The sequence below is a fragment of the Ochotona princeps genome, chromosome 7 (assembly GCF_030435755.1).
Source record: "Ochotona princeps isolate mOchPri1 chromosome 7, mOchPri1.hap1, whole genome shotgun sequence".
NCBI classification, from domain to species: domain Eukaryota; kingdom Metazoa; phylum Chordata; class Mammalia; order Lagomorpha; family Ochotonidae; genus Ochotona; species Ochotona princeps.
Window position 1 is genome coordinate 44,670,217 of NC_080838.1, and position 18,199 is coordinate 44,688,415.

The 18,199-nt window shown below is 38.7% G+C and overlaps 1 protein-coding gene across 1 annotated transcript in view; it reads left to right on the top strand.

The window, feature by feature from the left end:
- Window positions 1–8,711: 8,711 nt before the first annotated feature.
- Window positions 8,712–18,199, top strand: part of TACR3 (tachykinin receptor 3) — a 62,867-nt gene continuing 53,379 nt past the window's right edge. The window contains exon 1 of the mRNA XM_004594284.2: window positions 8,712–9,265. Within this exon, the coding sequence (XP_004594341.2) occupies window positions 8,712–9,265 (554 nt within the window). The remainder of the gene's footprint in view (window positions 9,266–18,199) is intronic.

An 18,199-nucleotide genomic window follows, 5' to 3' on the forward strand; every position in this document is an offset into this window, starting at 1 on the left:
ATATCCTCTTCCCAACAAAATGGGAAAGGGAAATCTCTCCTATTCAGATACAGCTTTGGGTTGTTTTTTTTTTTTACAATCACATATTGTAGTAAGAATAAACCAAAGACCGCACATACTCTTTCTTCATAAATTTATATTTAGGCCATATTTTCACTGAAAGACAAACAACTGAGTGACCATATTCTGCTAATTCAAATACACATACATGTAATATTTAGTGAGCATTAAGTATGACAAGAACATTGGTGTCCAACAGTACCCAATGGCATTTCTTCAATACACCCAGAACATTTTAGATACATAAACACAACTGGCTTTACGGAATTTCCAACTGACTCTGCTGTTCTGACACTCAGATATGTAGATTCGGTATTCTCGACAGAACCCCCAAAGAAGAACCTCTGCATATGTTGAGTTTGGTTTCCTCTAACCTGATTTCTTTTTCTTTTTTTGTCTTTTCATCTTTTTTTCCCCTTACATTTGCTTTTAATCGATATGGTAAATCTCTTCTTCCATTGACCAGTTCTGTGATCTCGGGCAAGTTAACTTCTCAAGCCTCAGCTTCCTTCTCTACAGAATGGACATTTTAATTATATCAATACTATATTAATATTAGGATAAAATAAAATCTAAGTATACTGCATTTGACAAAGAAAAATCCCCTAAAGTGAAAGCTACTTCTAAATTAAAAGTAAAATCAATCTTTAAATTCAGGCAATAAAATGTAAACGTAGATAAAGTAAATAGCTAGTGTCCCAGTTATGCATGTGTTGGACACTTGGCCCACAATCTGGCAATGTCAGGAGGTGGTAGTGGTGGAAGATGCTTAGGTGATTGGAGTCTCAGCCTCCAGAAGAATTAATGTAGTTCTTTCTTTCAGGATTCCAGCAAGTTCGCAAAAGAAAAGGTAGGGATTCTAACACCTTTTATGTGAAAACTTTTTGAGCAGCTTTTTTACACGTCACTTCAGGTTCAAATATTATACATACACATACATTATTATTATTATTATTATTAGGTATAGAGAAGTAATGCGAGCGAGCAGGTCTCAAATCTTTTAAGGGGCTGAGAGAAAAGGCTCATTCTTTCTATTAAAACCTGAGAGAAATTCCTACCAACCAATACGCAAACTTTTCAGCATTTTAGGTGATCTACTTCTTTTAGGAAAGAGCAAATTGCACCAGAAAAATACAAAAAATGTTCAAATTACTTTCAAGCTTTTCAAAGATTTCACTATTTGTTTTTCCTCTGAAATGGGTCATGGCTTCCCCCAAAAGAGTAGCAGAGAAAGAAATGACTACATGGCTATAATTTAGCCCACATAAAATAGACATGGAAAATGAATCACACGATAAAATGAGAAAAATGAGAAAAGAAGAAAGATTAATTCCAAGTTCTCTTATGAAAACTGTACATTTTAAGGAAAGATAATGATAACACAAAATTAATATTTCTCTGTAACAGAAACCTCCAAGGAACTCATTGTATTCTATCTTCCACAAATGAGTCATTGGGGATTCCGGGAAAAAAGCTGTATTTCAACTTCATGCAATTTATTCTATTCTCAAGCAATGTAAAATAATTTGATGCTTCACCTTCACTCAGACGTGCAGAACTTTCTCAGTTAACTGAATATGGAGGGGGTTTTTTTGTCACTGTTCTATGCAACTTTTTCCCTTAAATGTGTTGAAAAAACTATATATCACTCAGAAACATCATCAGCAAAACTGGTGAATAATAATTTGGGACAAGCGTTGGGATGTCTTTCCAACAAGTATGTAGTAGCTAAAGAGTATAACAGAAATACTCCCAGTGATGTTATTTAGCAATAAAAATCATAACTTTGAATCATATGCTTTACATATTACAAAAGTTGACCTTATGAAAGCACTTATAATATGGCATTTTGCTACAATAGTATATTTGGTGTTTAAAACCCAGTGTGTATTTTTATTGTGAATTCATAAAATTCTGTCATATTAGAGTACAAGAACAAGAAATCATTTTGAAGATTATATAATGCATAATCAAAACAATTTTAATGTTATAGTCTATAAATCTCATGACAGTAGACAGTATATTATTTATTGTATAAAGCTTGTTAGCCTATTTTATTACATAAAACAATGTTATTCCAACATGACTTAAAATAAAACTGATAAAATGACACCTTGTAGTATAAGATGCATTTCACTTATAAATAAAAATCCTAGGGCCAAGTGCAACAGCCTAGTAGCTGAAGTCCTCACCTCTCATTTGCTTGAATCCCATATGGGCACCAGTTCTAATCCCAGCAGCACCACTTCCAATCTAGATCCCTGCTTGTGGCCTGGGAAAGCAGTGGAGGACAGCCCAGAGCCTTGGGACCCTGCACCAATGTGGGAGACTCGAAAGAGGCTCCAAGATACTGGCTTCATATTGGCTCAACTCTGGTCATTGAGGCCATTTGGGGAGTAAATCATTGGACAGAACATCTTCCTCTCTGTGTGTCCTCCTCTCTGTATACCTGACTGTCCAACTAAAATAAATCTTAAAAAATAAAAAACTAAATATAAACCCTAGTAAAAATGTTGATTACTGGGCTAGGTGCAATGATTCAGTGGCTAAATCCCTGCCTTGCATGTACCAGGATCCCATAAGGGCACCAGTTCGTGTCCCAGCTGCTCCACTCCACATCCAGCCACCTGCTTGTAGCCTGGGAAAGCAGTCAAGGATGGCCCAAAGCATTGGGACCCTGTACCCACTTGGCAGACCTGGAAGAAGCTCCTGGATTCACATTGACTCATCTCGGGCCATTGGGGCCACTTACGTAGTGAACCAGTGGACAAAAGATTTTGTCTCTATATCTCCTTCTCTCTGTAAATCTGCCTTTCCAATAATAAATGAACAAATCTTTAAAAATTTTTTTTACTATGTAAAGTTCATGCTCTTATGAATCAAACATGGCAGTAAACAATTCAGTATAAAACTGAAAGCTTTCAATTTCACATCATAATTAGGCAGAACGACCTTCTAAACTTTTATCAACCTGTTAAAATATTTGCTATAGATTCTATGTTAATCAGCTTAGTACAATCCATGTCCTACTTTCCAATGGTTACAAGAGCTTCGGGAAAGAAACAGAAAAATAGTAACTAAACTACTGTGAAAGATCCCATGTTATTGACATAAGCAGGGTTCTCTAAAGGATTGCCCATAATAGAAAGCTTCCTCTTACAGTGAAAAATTGAAATAAAATGTAAAGAGTATGTGGTGTATTGACAGTAACGAAGAGGCTATTTCAGGAAGAGGCAGAGTTGCCAAGACATCATTTACAAAATAATAGTTTTTTTTTTATTAATTACATTGCATTATGTGACACAGCTTCGTAGGCTCTGGGATTCCCCGATCCCCTCCCCATACTCCCACCTCATAGTGGATTCTTCCACCTTGTTGCAGTATTGTAGTTCAAGTTTAGTCAAGATTCTTACATTGCAAGCATATGCCAAGCATAGAGTCCAGCATCTCACTGTCCAGATAAATTCATCGGTTTCTTGGGGAGACCACCTCTGGTCTGAAGGTAGAGCCGGCAGAGTATCATCCCGATCAATTAAAAGCCGCAACATAACATCAATAAAAAATTTACAACATTATGGAATTAATTGACATGGTATTGAGTGACCAATATGTTTAAAAGATGCAAGTTCTTTTTTTTTTTTTTTTAATTATTTATTATTTAACTTCAGTAATTACATTGTATTATGTGACACAGTTACATAGATACTTGGGTTCTCCCCACCCCTCCCCAAACCCTCCCACCATGGTGGATTCCTCCACCTTATTGCATAACCACAGCTCAAGTTCAGTTGAGATTTCCCCATTGCAAGCGTATACCAAACATAGAGTCCAGCATCTTATTGTCCCGTCAAGTTCAACGGTTTCTTAGGTATACCCTCTCTGGTCTGATGACAGAGCCAGCAGAGTATCATCCCAGTCAAAGTTCTTAACCACATCCTGTGACTACTTCATTGACATTTCAGTTTTAGTTTATATACAACCAGCTTCTATACACCTTTAAATGGCAATAGGGTACTATTCAGCTGTTTTGGGTCTATTTTCATTTTAATATTTAGCAGTTTATAGTGTTGGAGAATAATTCTGCTGAACCTGGCAGTTTTTAGGGTGTTCTAAACTGGCTTATAACTCTAACAAGGCATATGTCAACAGCTTAGGAACAGAACAGTTTTAGGAGGGGTGTGCAGAGAAATCTTCAATACCCTAGTGAGGAGTACCTAATCATTTGTGTCCCACCTAGTAAGGTATATGTGAATCCATGCTGACCATTTCCTGTCTGATTCTAAGCTTTTCTTGTTGTTCTCTCTCTAATCTAGTTTGTTTGTTTGTTTGTTTGTTTGTTTGTTTAATAATAGGATATGCTGAAACCTTGCAAATAGTTTCAGATAACCAAAGAAAATAAACTTTTAAGGGAGAAGTGAAAGATAAATTGCAAAAACAAACCGCAATCAAATACTGAAGCACTTTGTGGCTCTCCACTGAAAGGCTTTTGGTAAAATGATTTATATAATTTATGTTTAGATGGCTCCTTCCAAACCATGGTATAGAACAATTGACAGGAAATATGTTGACTAAAATCATAATGGTCTATATGAAACTGCCACAATATTTCCAAGAAAGGCAATAGGGATCTTAAATAAGAATGTATCAGTGAGAACATAAATAAGAAGATTGGTATTTGATCTTCCTAGAATGCTGAACTCATTCTACTGGAGTTGGTGAACTGTTGCAATTGTGGCATAAGGGGAGAGAAGGGATTCCGCCAAAACTATAGTTTGGGCGATTAAAGTCATGTCCTAGTCAACATGGAAAACATAGGTAAAATAAGTTCAATATCTTGAAAATTAATCCACTTTGTACTTTGGAAAGTGTAAAATGATTCTTGGGAATTTGAAGGAAAATTCTCAGTAGGTATTTTATTATATAACAATGAATATGTAGATTTAGTATACCTTTGTCTTACATGGACAAAGGCAGATGTCAGTAAAGGTAAATATTTCAGGATGAGTTAATACAGTAATTACAGCAAAGAGTTAATACAGGAAACTTTGGTAACATTAAATATAAGTTATTGTCAGATGAAGATAAGCCTAAAGAAAATGACTTAGGAACAGGAAGAAGAAAGGAAAGTGTTTATACAGCTTCACAGATGGAGAGGTTATTAAGGTTGAACAAATAATACTAAACTTGGTCTGGACTATAGAGAAGCACTATATTACTCTAACAGATACCTACAAATTCAGAAGTGGCTTTACAACTGAGAAATGAAGCACAAATGGAAGAATTGTAAAAAAAAATTGCTTGCTTGCCTTGAAGGAATCATAAACACTAAAAGGAATATAAAAATGGAAATGAGAGGAAAAATCATCCTTGTCATAAAGCAGCAAAAAAATTAGGCTGAATTGCATTTTTTAGTGGAAATCATAATTTTTAAGTGGTCATCTTAGATACTTAGCTGAAGGAAATTTTCAAACAGTGTGAAAAGTCAGGCCTAATTTCTCCTGCCTGCTTCTCACAAAATGTAATAGGAGTTATAGCTTGATGACAGAATTGCTAAAACTAAAAGAAGTTAGAAGATTTTGAAAAATTCACAAATTTTTCAACCTATCTATATTACAAAAAGATGAGAAAAGCAGGCTCCAGAAAACAACACCAAAGCATAAAATTTTGCTGAATATTAGACATATAATGTGTAGATTCAATCAACAACCTCATTAGAAACATTGCCTGGCAGTGCAAGGGAACACAGATGGGGTAAAATGAAGATTGTTGTCTGAAATTTCAGACAGAAAATGGGCCTCTCCACATACCCTTCCCCTAAAAGGAAGAAATTCTAAATCCTTTGCGCCACATTACTCCTAATTATCATTATCACCATTATGCGACAGATCGTCTTTATTCTGTAAAACCACTGAAGACACAATTGAAGACTTAAAATCCATGTTACAAATAAAGCAACGGTGTTCAATGAATGTATCACTACACAATTAATTAAACAACGTTATAATTCATTAACACATCCTTAAATACCAAACTACTACATAACTCCTTTTGTAGCTTGAATAAGCAATATATATCATGCATAACTTGTTTTTTCAAATCCCTCCATATGTCATTAGGGAGGAAAGAAGCTTTCATGTGTCATTCAAGTAATATCAAGACGGTGAATATCAAGAAGGAAGTAATCTGTCAAAACTAAGTTGTTTAAAATCATCAAGCAAATAAGTTGAAATTATATTAACTTTTCCCATGTTTTATTTTTATGGGCCTCTCTGGGAAGAAACAAGAAATAATAACATTTGCAAACTCTCATCTATGCACTTTTATTACCAGGTTACCTTGGACTTATTTCCTTACAGTATCCCTTTAATCATCCAAATGCAAACGGGAAAACACTATTCATCCATCGCCATCCTATTTGTACAGAAATCACACCAGGGTTTCTGAAAATATATTCTAAAGCAAAGTAAAGAATACAGAATGCAGAATGTGCAGCAGAAGCCATTTTCTCGTTATGTAACTTACAGTTCCATTTGATCTGAATATGTTTAGGTAAATTGGTGGATGATAGCTAGAAAGGCACCAGCGTTTATTGAAGTCGGCCTCCTGCCTGCTGCTGAAAGGAGTTTGTTGAGTTACATACCCTATAATCACTCGGTAAATTGGAATGTTTTTAAATCTCTGTTTTGAGATGAAGAATCCAAGGTCCAAGCGGTTCAGGGGTGTAAGAGTACTCTAAACCATTTGTGAGAAAATAGAATTTAAAATGCTAGTGATGGCACATAACAATTTTTAGATTGTATACATGAGGAATTACTAGAAAATCCATGGAAATGGATGTTAGGTGCACACAGTAAATGGACTTAAAATTTAATGTACCACCTGGGACTGACATGGTGGCCTAGCGCCTAGGGTCCTAGGCTAGGTTCCTTGCCTTAAATGTACCAGGATCCCATATGGGCGCTTGTTCTAATCCCGGCAGCCCCACTTCCCATCCAGCTTCTTGCTTCTGGCCTGGGAAAGAGGCTGAAGAGGGCCCAAAGACTTGGGATCCTGCTCCCACGTGGGAGACCCAGAAAAGCTCCTGGCTCCTGGCTTCAGATCAGAGCAGCTCCAGCCATTGCAGCCACTTGGGGAGTGAGTCATCAGACAGAAGATCTTCCTCTCTGTCATTGCTCCTCTCTATATATCTGACTTGGCAATAAAAATAAATATATCTTTTTTTTTTAAATTTAATGCACCAAAAATAACTTTGTAATTATGTTTTTTCACAAACTTTCTGAAATACCCCATATTAGGGAGATTGCTAAAATTTTGTTTAATTCGGAATCTTCACACATTGGCCAAGGGAAGGGCTTTTCCACTCCAGAACCCCTTGGTAACTGCCTTGAGGACCATCTCAGCACTCACTTCATCCAGCTGAGCATCACCAAAGAGCTACAGCTCACCTGCCCTGAGAGAGGCCTGGGAAGTCAGATCTGCCTGCTGCCTTGGGAATCTCAGGTTACCATCGCATCAGCCCACACCCTTACCCTCAGTCCTTAAAGGGAAGGCAGCAAACATCCCAAGTTGCAGAACCTTTTGTAGGTATTTGCACTGTCCAGAGGTTTCATTAAAGGAAAAGAGGTGTGGGTCTCTCGGTCTCTCTCTCTCTCTCTCTCTCTCTCTCTCTCTCTCTCTCTCTCTCACACACACACACACACACACACACACACTCAAATTTCACATCTGAGATTTGTGAGTTGCCCTCAGTGTGTTGCCTTTTCCAAGCGAAGATAGGAATAGGGGCGGAAAGGACAAGTTTCTGGTGATAGACATGAGAAGAACAGAGGAAATGGGTCAGAGAAAACAAAAAGGACTCCTGACAAGAGAAAATAAACACAGGAGCAACCTCTGAGTAAAATTCCAAAATATAGTGACACCCGAGTATCTAAGCGGATGGCTACTGCCCCCCCCCCCCCCCCCCCACCACACCGCCCTCCGCACCACCTGACCTCCTGCCTTGTCTCCCAAGAAGAGTTCAATTGCTTTGGAAAAGAACAACCCGCCCCCAGTGTCTGAAAACACGGGCTTCTGCAAAATATCCTGAAGTTAAAGGGAGAAAAACGGTCTTGTAAAGATTGTCATTGTAGCTGAGGAAGTGCCGCCACCCCCAGCGTGTCTGCTCTCAGAACCACAGTTACTAAGCGCTGGCAGCGAATCGATGAAATCCGAAGGGCAGGAGGAGGAATGTAGCGCCCTGGTGGCGGGCAGAGGGGTGCCGCTGTTCAGCGCTCCCCACAGCATCACTGAAGCAGGAGGCTCCAGACTATAAAGAGCGCCGCCGCCGCAGGATCCTCAGTTGTCCAGAAGACGCCTAGCAGCTTCTCCCAGCGCGCTCCACACTCCCACGGCCCTGAGAGCAACCCCCGATTTCCTCCAAAGCACCTTGTCCTTCCTTCTGCCGGAGCGCAAACTCCTGGGATAAAGTGCAACTTGTGCCTCTCACCACCTGCTGGCTTAAAGCAAGGCTTCTAAAAGCAAGGACTGTGAGATTTCAGGTGGGGCTGAAGGCTGCCTGTCCCCAAAGTGACAGGGTGCAGAGAACTTAGAGCGCTTTGACTAGTACTGGCGGTGAGGGAGCGGGGGAAGTGCGGGGCTGCCGGGCAGCTGCGATGGATTCTCTTCCCACAGCAGACACCTGGACCGTCAGCGCGGGAGGTGCGAGTGCCGAAGGTGGGAACCTGAGTGCTGCGCTGGGAGCCGGGGCGACCGTGGAGGCGCTGGGGGCTGAATGGCTGCAGTTGCTAACCCAAGCCGGCAACCTGACCTCTTCTTCGCCCTCCTTGGTGCCTGGACTGCCTACGGTTTCCCCTGCTCTGTCGCAGCCCCGGGCCAACCTCACCAACCAGTTCGTGCAGCCCTCCTGGCGCATTGCGCTGTGGTCCCTGGCGTATGGCGTGGTGGTGGCCGTGGCCGTCTTTGGAAATCTCATTGTCATCTGGATCATCCTGGCCCATAAGCGCATGAGGACTGTCACCAACTACTTCCTCGTCAACTTGGCTTTCTCTGACGCCTCTATGGCCGCCTTCAACACCTTGGTCAACTTCATTTACGCGCTTCACAGCGAATGGTACTTTGGGGCCAACTACTGCCGCTTCCAGAACTTCTTTCCTATCACAGCCGTGTTCGCCAGCATCTACTCGATGACGGCCATTGCGGTGGACAGGTGAGGAGGAGGTATGGGAGGTGTGATGGGACGAGGCTGAGTGGTGGGATAGAGCTACAAAAGGGGTTGAACCTAAGTCCCTAAAGCTTTTGTAGCTCACCAGTTGCCAAGCCAGTTTCTGCCTCCCAGGCTTTTCCCACTCACCCCTATATACTGAAGAGTATCTGAAGGTAGAAAACAAGGCAAATGTGTATATATGAAAATCCAGCATCCAAACAAGACGGAAACTTTAATCTTTGCACTCTTTCCCAAGTGCTCTGAAACCCTGGTGCACAATTCAGGATGAGCTCTGTAAAACCTACTGTGGGGTAACTCTGCTGGCTGAGAAATGGGCTGCATGTCCCGGGAGTCCCTCTCCTGCTGCCCTCCTCCGTGTGTTCCATCTGCTGACCCTCATCTCCAATGGCCCCTATTTCTCTCGCGTGACCCTTAGGCCAACCTGCTGTTTCCTCCACTCCTGGAGGTCTGTCAGAGACACCAGGATCCTTGCAAGTGATTGCTGTTGACAGCAGTCTCAGCTATGTCTCAGGTTAATTTCACTTCCAGGATTTGGTGGAGGCTGTGAGGGGGGCAGGCCTTGAGCCTGGATGTGTGTGTGTTAGAAACAAAATCATTATAACAACTGCTTTAGGTTTACAATCTAATTTTTAAGTGTTCCCCATCAACAGTGGGAATTTTGAGATGCTTTATCAATTAAGACAAACGGAATGGACTTCAAGCAAGTGTTCCCATATCTAAGTGTTCAAAAATTCGCTGTGTGTGTGTGTGTGTGTGTGTGTGTGTGTGTGTGTGTGCTGTCATGGAATGTGAATATCTGCAGAAAGAAAATGGTGACTTCTTCCCTGGGAGTGAAACTGTCTGTGCTTCAGCTGAACGGCATGGTAAAGGGAGCATATAAGTTGATCCCAGGCTCTGGTTTGTTTTTGGCAGCTGCATGCACAGGGGCTCAAGCCACTTTAATCTTAGATCAGTATGTTACCATATGTTAAGAGGGTTTTTTTTTCTTTCACTTATTTGTTTTTACACTTAACAAACCTAGTTTGCAAAAAGGCTAAATGTTCTTACTATTTGCAGCTATGAGAGGAAACAGGTTATTTCCATCAGTTCAATCCATCATTTACTATTTTGAATTAGTGAACATAATGATATCAATGAATTTATAGAAGCTATTTCACATGCCATTTCCAGAGGGTTAAATTGAGAGACCAGTAGTGAAATACAACCCAGCAGGATAAAAAAGAAAGTCTTAATTTGTAAAGCTTCTATAGTTACAAGTAATATCTTTTACCTTCATCTCTGATTTTACACACACACACACACACACACACACACACCCCTCTTCATTTCTGCTAGGGATAGAAGTGCAAAGAATGAGTGAATGTAGCCCAAGTTGAGGGACAGGTAAAATTGCCTCTAACCTTGTCCCACCAAGACAGAAGGGAATATTCTTTTAGTTAAAGAAGCTTGCTTCTTTAATTTGTTTTGCTTTCTTTTTAAATAGGTGATTTTTTAATGCGATCAGGAGAGGTGTGAACATATAATGATGTGAAAATGCATACAGTCTTCTTGAAATGTTATATTGAGATACAAAATTTGATAAATCTTACTGCATCTGAAACTGGTACTTCAAGTCTGTGGGGCAAACAAGGTTATTTTTTCAATTTCTTTTGCCAATATTTCTGAATTGGGCTTGGTGTGAGCTAACAAGATTATGCTATTGCATTACATTCACTGATTTGAAAGCAATGTACGCATTTATTCTTCATTATTTCTTTGTTAGTAAATTCAATCACTAAATCTATACAGAATTCATGGATTAAATGAAATTTTAAATGTGCTATAAAATAGTTGAAAAATCCAAGGTATATTTTTCCATACTGAAAATCTGAAACTATTTAAAGGAATGGAACATAAGTTGATTAAAGAAATGGAAGATACAGAGAATTTTATTTAAAATAATTCTTAAAATACAATGCTATAAAAATACATACATAATCCTCAGTAGTTGACTAATCCATTAAGATTTCTGTGTTGGCTTCTTGTCAAACAAGGGGTAGATAATACTGCCCCTGTGATATTTGCAGTCATTTTTTAGGTTAAGATTTCAAAGCTTGTATCTCAGAAAGTTCAAGAGAATCAATGTGCTTTCTGTTGTCGTTGCAAGACTTAATTGCCTCATTTATCTGAGAACATAGGCAATAATATCCTCTCAGAAATTAGTTAACTTACGCAATTAATTCTTTATTGAAATAATCATAAAGGTTGAACAGCTCCTAAACAATTCTCTCTGAAAAATGAATGCATTATTATATTGCAATGTAAACTCCATAGTTCATAAATGAGAGGCTATGTTCTCCCCATTTAATATGAACTAGAGCATGTCATTCCAGCCTGAGTGGAAACATGATCAGCTTACGCTCTCTGTTCCTAAAGTCCCTGCTTAACTGTTTTCTTGATGGCCAAACATCTATCGTTCAGCTCTAAACGTTTCCCTGTTGCTTGAAAAGCAGTCATCAGCCGCCACCTCTTCCACACCATCCCCACATGTAGTGGATCAGTAGTTGAGCAGCTGGGACTCCAATATGTACCCATATGGGTTGCCTATGTTGTGCAAAGCAACTTAACCCGTTATGCGACAAAATCAGCCCCAAAAATGGCTACTGAAAGGAATATTTCACTGAACTAAGGTACAAACATTAGACAAATAAAAATTAAGTGAATATGCTACTCATTGATTTCCTTAAGGACATTCTTTATGCATTTTTAAAAATATTTATTCTGCCCAACTTGGACACTTTGAAATTAACAGATACAAAACTTCCCTAAAAGAGGCCAGTTTTCAGTTGCATGCAGCACAGCTAAGATGTAGATCACTGCTGTCCATGACAAGACCCCAACCATGTAAAAAAAAATAATTAGGAGGCCTGCACTGTGATGTATTTGGTTACGCAACCCCCAGTATCCATTAAATCTCTACAAATGGTTTTTGAAACTCATTGTAAACGAATAAAAAAAGTCATGCAAAATATTACCTTAATTTCCTAACATTACTAAAGATATTGATAAAATTTAGTGTTGCTATAAATATTGTAGATGTATGAAAATTGGCAAAATATGTCTTTAATTTGAATATCCTGAGCCAATCTCATTCCTCCACACTCTAGAAGCCATCACTGTTTATGCAATTAGAATTCTGTATTAGTGTGACTGACATACTTGACACCATTTAGCCAAAATGATGAATCTGATCAGTGAGTTCAGTCCAGGATGAGTTTATCTTCCTTTTTAAATTACTTTGAAATATTCACTAAACTATACACTGGGAAACATTTCTTTCAGGAAACTTGTTAAGTTTCTGTTCTATCTAAATTTGCAGTTCTTAATCAAAGATTTAAAATCTCAATTGCATCCCCTAAAAATTACTGCTCTAATGAGCTGTGGAATTTCTACTAAAATTATAGCAGAAATTCTTACAAAATTAATCATGAGTTCATGGTAAAAGCAATAAATATATACTGAGTGGATGAAACAAAAGTTCATAAAAGGGCAATGTATAAATGGATACTCTCCTTACAAGACTATCAAGCCTAAAGTTGATATTGAAGTTATACTAATCACAGTTGGGAAAGTATGTCATAAAAGAATTGTTGCTGTGTTTAGTATGTTTAAAGTTGGCAAATTCTTAATACAGCATATTATGATATATTGAGAGAAATATTTAACCTCATTGTAAAAAGAAGACAAAGTTCACAAAAGGGGTCGTCTACCAAGAATTAAACCACCTGTTGCTTATCATCTGTATTTTCATTTTTCTCATCTTCTGCTTGCCCTTTAAATTGCTCAGATCTGAGACCCCGTTCCTGATCCAGTAGATGCAGTGAATGCCTCAATTATTAATGTCCTGAAATTAATCTTGGTTCCAACTTTTCTGATCTTTGCTTCTTTCTGGGCTTCTGTTTCTTGGCTGTGTTTATGAGTCTCTCCCTGAATGTAATGTTTAAATACATGGGTTCTTCCATGCTCAATTCTTGGCTTGATCTTCTTATTTATTTGTTTTCTTTCCCAAGTAATGTCCATTCCTGTGGCTTGTGGTAGGGAAATACAACAATACCAAAAAGACATTCCCAGACATATGACCTTCCCAGATATTAATTTTTATCACATACATAGTTTGCAAATATTTTCTCCTATTTTGTTGATTGCCTCTTTTTAACTGTTTTCCTTGCAGTGCAAAAGCTTCTTCATGTAATCCCATTTGTCTCTTTTTGCTTTAGTTATTTGTGTTTCTGTTCTTTTTTATTTTTTTTTTCTGATAAGTTTCTGCCTATACCTATGTCTTGTTAAGTTTCTTGATGATTTCCTCTAATAATTATTTGGTATAAGGCAATTGATTTAGACACTTGATCCATTTTGTGTTTATTTTGTATGAAGCATAAGATAGAGGTCCATTTCATACTTTGCACGTAGATCCCATTTTCCAGCACCATTTGCTGAAGTGCCTGTTTTTTCACCAGAGATTGATTTTGGCTCATGTGAAATATTTGTTGGGTGTAAGTGCATGGATTCATGCCTCGGGTTTATTGGGTTCTATTGGTCTACGTTTGTGCTATTTGGATTATAAGCACTGTGTAGTATGTCTTAAAGTCTAGTATTGTGGTGCCACAATATTTATTTTTGTTGTTTAATATTGTTTTAGTTATCTGGGATCTGTTGTGTTTCCATGTGAATTTTGGCATTGACTTCTAATTCTGAGAAGAGTGCCAGTATTTTTATTGGTATCTCATGGAATGCAAGTTGCTTTTGGTAGTATGCACAGTTTGATGATATTAATCCTTCCAATCCATGAATGTGAAAATTTCTCTATTTTTTGGTATCTTCTTTCTTTAATATTTTATAGTTTTTATTGTAGGGATTTTCTTACCTCCTTGATTAAATTTGTTCCAGGGTCTTTAAATGATGTAGCTATTATGAAAGAGACTGATCATAGAGTTTGTTTTTAAATTAAAATGACTTAAATTTGGGGTATTGATTTTATATTTTGCACCTTATCAAACTCTTCTATGGATATCATTTATAAGACTAAATGAGTGGTGACAAATTGTTTCAATTATTTCTTGTTTTGGGAGGTTTTTATTTCACCTTCAATAATTAATGACAGCTGTGTTGACAGTTTCCTTTACAAATTGGACTCTCTCTCCATTCTTTCCTAGCCTGTAGGATTTCTGAGGAGGGATCAGCTGAAAGCTTTATTTGGGAAACTCTGAAAGTAATCTGGTGTTTCCCTCATGAGAAATTTAAAATCTTTTCTTTATAATTACTACAGAAAGTTCAATTACACTGTCTCATGGTGAAGATCTTTTCTGATCATATCTAACAGTAGTTCTATCCACATCCTATCTCTAAATTAAGGATGTTTTCTGCAATTTTGTTCTGAAAAGACTTTTTAATCAGCTCTCTTTCCGCAACTTCAGGAACTCCCAAGGCATATATGTTTGCTAATTTGATAGTATCCCATAAATCTTACACTGTTGTAAGTTTTCCTCTTATTTTGTCTTAGATACATCCAAGGCCTTGTCTTGCCTCACAGTTCTCATCTTGTGGCTTTCTGCTGTATTTTCTGTTTGACACCATGCATTCCCCACTTCTAATGTTTCAGTTTGGTTTCTTTTTACTATCTTAGTTTCTCATCAAGATTTATCATTCACATTATGTATGAATTTCTTTATCTCATGAATTTGTTTCTCTGTGATTCTCAGTAAATGTACAATCATTTTTAAATTCTTTTCAGGTATCTCATCAATCGCTTCATCTTCATATTCTACTATTAAGCTGTGTTTTGGAACTTTTGGGAAATCCTGTTGTGCTCCTTGTTCTTGCTTCTTGTATTTCTGCAATTCTTTTTAGGTGTTTTTGGAAACACTTGTTCTTTTTCTATTCTTGTGACTGCTGTCTTTGGTATATGCTTCTGTGTCTGCTCCTTCAGTGCATGTCTAGACGTGTGTTCTGGGTGGGGCCAGGGAACTCTGGCATGGGGTGAGAATTCAGAGTGACACCCACCTTGAACATGTTACATCTCCATTGTCTGCAGCAGGGAGTGTGTGATCACACCTTTGGGTATAATGACAGCCCCAATGACTTTATCCAAGGTGATCAGTGTCCACAGCATATTCATGAACCACACAGAGAATCTCTGGGGTCTTCAGTGTGAACATGGACAATTCTGCAATAGCCCACCACAGAAGCCAAAGTAATTGGCTCAGAGACCCAGCTACAACCCACAATCTGTCTCCCATGCAGTCACAGAATTCTCATAGTCATAGTGCAGAGAACCACTCTCAGCTCCACAAGGCTGTCTGGAGAGACCAGACATTGCCAGAGGCCCTGGCTGGGAATGATCCACATTGGCAGCTGGAGCTCCAGAGCATGTGACAGGATAGGAGTACCTCTTGTCATCTACGGGTGCCCTGCCCTCTGCCAGTCCTTCAGGCCAGGATCAAGTCATGTGTGTGTAAGAGCTGCTGCAGCTTCTTGTAGCATTGTGGTGTCACTTTCTCCCTGCTGGCTGTTGTGTGCACTGGAGATGAGAAAAGGAAAGAAATATGTGCCTTCTTTCACATGATTAGCTGGTTAGCTGTGTCCCCACTGGGGCTACAGGCCAGACTCAAAGTCTGATGCTTAGCAAGATTCTCCATCAAGTCTTACCACCAGTGACACGTGCTGTGGCACTCTGCTCACACCTCACTCTAAAGCAGGCATCTTCTCCAACCCCAGGCTGAGGCAGTCACAAGTACTGTCCCAGCTTGCTGATACAAGTTTGTGCTGTCCATGCTGCTCCATAGCTCCTCTTTTCATTCTGTAGAATTTCTACTGCAAACCTCCCTACAACTCCCTGGACATGTCCTTCCTTTGCTTTCTTTCTATTATCTTCTCCAAGTCAAACTTATCATTATCATTATCATTATTCAGCGATCTTGGAAACTCCTCCCATGTATCACTTTTAAGTCAACTAACGTTTTCTTTCTTGGTCTAATTGACTTTTGTCTGGATTGTGGAAGACAAAGGATTTATGGTACTTAATAGAAAAATATAAATGGAGGGAGAATCAAGATGGCAGAATAGAGTAAGGACATGTTTAAATGGATGGAAAAACATTTAATCAGGATGAAGCAGAGAGGACATATTCCAGGAAATAGGAAAGGACAGAACAACAGCAGAGGGGTACCTGGAGACTGACAGACACAGGAAAGCAGCTGACACAACGGTGTAGTGTTGCAGTGACTGATATTCCAGCAGCATTCAGGAACAGCGATCTGAAATCCACCAGCAACCAGAACTCCACCAGCAACCAGGTGGGAAGGGACTTTCACTGGGAGCTTGGGAGGTGAACCCAAAGAACTGTCCGTCCTGCTGGTCTGTTTGATTTGACCAGGAGCAGAGACAGAGCAGCAGATCCCAGATGGGCAGTGCGAGAACAGGGTGGATTTCACAGCCCATTCAGCACCCTGGAGCCGAATTGGGTGCCATTTTGCATAAGGAGGCAAAGGTAAGGGAAAGGGCTAAGCATACACTGAGCTGGGGGTGAACTAATTTCTGACTCAGTGAATTGCAACAACGTGGCAGCCACTTGGGGAGTTAACCAGTGGCCAGATCTTTCTTCCTGTATCTCCTTTTCTTTGTATATCTGGCTTTCCAATAAAAATAAATATTTAAAAAATTATTACTTTAACCACTACACCATCGTGCCAAGTCCAAAAAATTATTACTATCAATTGCTATTCTTTTGTTACAGAACTGTTAATAGTGAATTGCTTTCATTAACAAGTTTGAAGCAGGAATGCTTCAAGTAAAAAAACATATAGCAGAGTTAAAGTTCTGGAATTTCACAGATATATGTGCTTAAGACAAAGTAAGTACATTTGCACAAACTGGTTAAAATGTACAACTGCACTTAAAGATGCACATGAATTTCTGTTACCAAGGTTTAAATAGCAGCAGTTTTGCCAACAGGCTCAAATTTCAGTTACCACATCATAATGTATTTGCATAAAGTGTAAACTTATCTGCTAGCTAGCTCTGTATTCTATGAACCACTCTACCCATGACTGCCTTGTATTATAATCAGGCACCAGTCTTCTTCCAATGTCAATCACCTTTGATGATCTGTTAGTCTGCTTGTGCACACACAGCAAAGCATGTATTGCCTAAATCCCTTAATTGCCTTTCAATGAGAAATGCACATAACATTGACTAATCAAAACAAGAAACTGCCATCAAGAAGAAAGCGTAGTGAAATATGAAAAGTGATAACATGAAAAAATTGAATCCAAAGTAAAAGCAGTGTGGAATAATTTCTGATAGTGTATTGGAGATGTCACTGTCTAGAACCTTGATACATAACCAGAGTGAATTTACCAAGGATTCATATTAAAAAAATGCAGGAAATGGATATTGACAAAAGGCTGAAGAACAAAGGAAGTAGAACTGGTAAATGCTTTCATTCAAAAAACAATTCTCTTGGGCCTGGCACAGTAGCCCTCACCTTGCATTTACTCATTGAAGTTAGACCATTAGTTCATTTGCATCCCATGAGCTCAGAAAGAGTTGGGAGAGTTATGACCATCAAAACGCAAAGAATTTTAAAATAAAACAATGATATAGATGTGATATGATTGAGACAAGAGAATTAGCTCATAAAAATGAATAACTACATTTTCATTTTCTCAATATTTCTCAGTTATGAACTGATCACTCTAAAGCAACAGCTCATGTCATTTTCTACCCACTTATTCAATTTTTCACGGTACCTACTGTTATCTATTTTGGTTTTCTACAAAATTCATAAGATAATGCTTGCCTTTGTTTGATAATATGTACTTACTGCATGGATGAAATGAATGGTGGCAGTTTTTAAATGTTGCTCTCCTATCATTAAAT